The sequence below is a fragment of the Macrobrachium rosenbergii genome, chromosome 25 (assembly GCF_040412425.1).
Source record: "Macrobrachium rosenbergii isolate ZJJX-2024 chromosome 25, ASM4041242v1, whole genome shotgun sequence".
Classification (NCBI taxonomy): Eukaryota; Metazoa; Arthropoda; class Malacostraca; order Decapoda; family Palaemonidae; genus Macrobrachium; species Macrobrachium rosenbergii.
The window spans coordinates 3549783-3551613 of NC_089765.1; the positions used below are offsets into that span (position 1 = coordinate 3549783).

General features: G+C 49.8%; 1 protein-coding gene across 1 annotated transcript; it reads left to right on the forward strand.

Annotated features, from left to right (window-relative positions):
• The first annotated feature begins 428 nt into the window (after positions 1–428).
• LOC136852108 (uncharacterized) lies at positions 429–1292 on the forward strand. The gene has a single exon (XM_067126559.1). It carries the CDS (start codon positions 429–431, stop codon positions 1290–1292), a length of 864 nt encoding a protein of 287 aa, XP_066982660.1.
• The last annotated feature ends 539 nt before the right edge of the window (positions 1293–1831 follow it).

The window sequence follows — 1831 nt, forward strand, 5'->3', positions numbered from 1 at the left end:
GGTTTTATAGGGTTGCAGGTAACCCTTCTGCAGGTGTCAGGGTTCCTCTAAACGAATTGGTGGAGGCTCTTCTATCTCGGGTTCTGTCCTCGAATCGCCTGGTATCTGTTACTGCTAGAGAGGCTTGTATCTTGGAAGATACTTTCTGCAGCCAGTTGGAGGCCTTGTCCCATTCTGTGTGGATGTTGTCCAGATTAATGGGGTTCCTTAAGCAGGATGGTTATACTCCGGATCTGACATGATTTTATTCGATAACCTCATCACTTCAGTGTCGATAGGTTTGGCTTACCAGGCAAACATTTCCGCAGGCTGTACAACGTTCTTTGGGAAGAAGAGGAGGGACTTCTTTTTGAATATCCACAACAGGGCTCTGTTGAGGGCTCCCTTGGCGCTCAGCAACAGTGTTTAGGGAGGAAGATGTTTCTGCCATGGTGAACTTTGTTTCTTCTACATCGGCAGTTGAGTCGCAGCAGGCCATGATTCGGGCAGCAGCTCAGAGTGCCAGATCACCTAAGGGGTCCAGAATGTCACCGCTGTCTAAGCGTCCACGTTCCAAGTCTCCAGTGAGATCTCCGAAGAAGGTCCGCTGTTCCTCCAAGAGTCCTGCTTCTACATCGGATTCGAAACCTTCTGCTCACAAGAAGGGTTTTCGGAAATTGGAGACGTTCCCTTCACCTGCACCTGTAGGAGGTTGGCTTGCTCCTTTCTGGAACACCTGGAATGAGTGGGGCGCAGAGAGTTGGGTAGCGGAGGTGTTAAGGAAAGGGTACAGAGTCCCTTTTCACTCACGTCCTCATGTATCCGGCTCACCGGTTCATCTTCCCAGTTATTCCCCTTCCTTCATCAGGGGGATAGCTTTGGCGGAAGAAATCCGAGCCCCATTAGAGAAGGGAGCATTAGAGCCCATTCCCCCTTCTCCAGGGTTTTACAGCCAGATCTTCGTGGCCCCAAAAGCTGGAGGATCTTGGAGACCCATTATAGATCTCTCTGGTCTCAACCGGTTCATCATCTTGACGAAGTTTCATATGAAAACTTCGCAGTCGGTGCTGCGGTCAGTTCGGAGAGACAATTGGATGATTTCAGCGGACCTCAAGGATGCATATCTCCAGGTTCCAATTCATCAGGAATCTCGGAAGTTCCTTCGTTCCTCGGGTTCAACTGGAACATTCCAGTTCAGAGTCCTCTGCTTTGGTCTGACAACAGCACCTCAGGTATTCACGAGGGTGATGTCTCCTGTTTCAGACATAATGCATCGTCAGGATTTCTGGATGAGGAGATATCTCAACGATTGATTGGTTTAGGCTTCGTCAGTAGACAAGGTTCTGCAGGCTAGGGATTTCTTACTGAACCTCTGTTAAGAGTTAGGAATTCGGATCATTGTAAACAAGAGCTCACTAATTCCAGCACAAGTAAAGACGTATTTGGGGATGACGATTCAGATGCGTCTTTTGAGGGCTTTCCTGACAGGGAGCAGGTTCTGGCAATTCTAAGCCAACTGGAGGTATTCCTGTCAGACAGAGCTCAACCTGTGAGCCTGTGAAAAAGCTTGCTGGGCCGAGTGGCCTCCCTCTCGCTTCTAGTTCCAGGGTCTCGTCTCCGGATGCGTTCTCTGCAGGTGTGTCTCAGGAATCGCTGGGACTTTCAGGAAGAGAACGCTTTCTTAGCCTGGGACGATTCTTGTCTGAAGGATCTTCGGTGGTGGTCAGAAGAACACCATCTGACCCACCAGCGTAGATTGAATTTCTCTTCCAGATGTTCATCTGCACACAGATCTCAGATCAGATTGGGGTGCAAACCCTGGAGGAATCTCAGGCTCAGGGCCTTTGGAGGG

What these genes read in the sequence shown, in the direction of transcription:
- LOC136852108 (XM_067126559.1), top strand. Translation starts at nt 429, where the DNA reads ATGGTGAACTTTGTTTCTTCTACATCGGCAGTTGAGTCGCAGCAGGCC.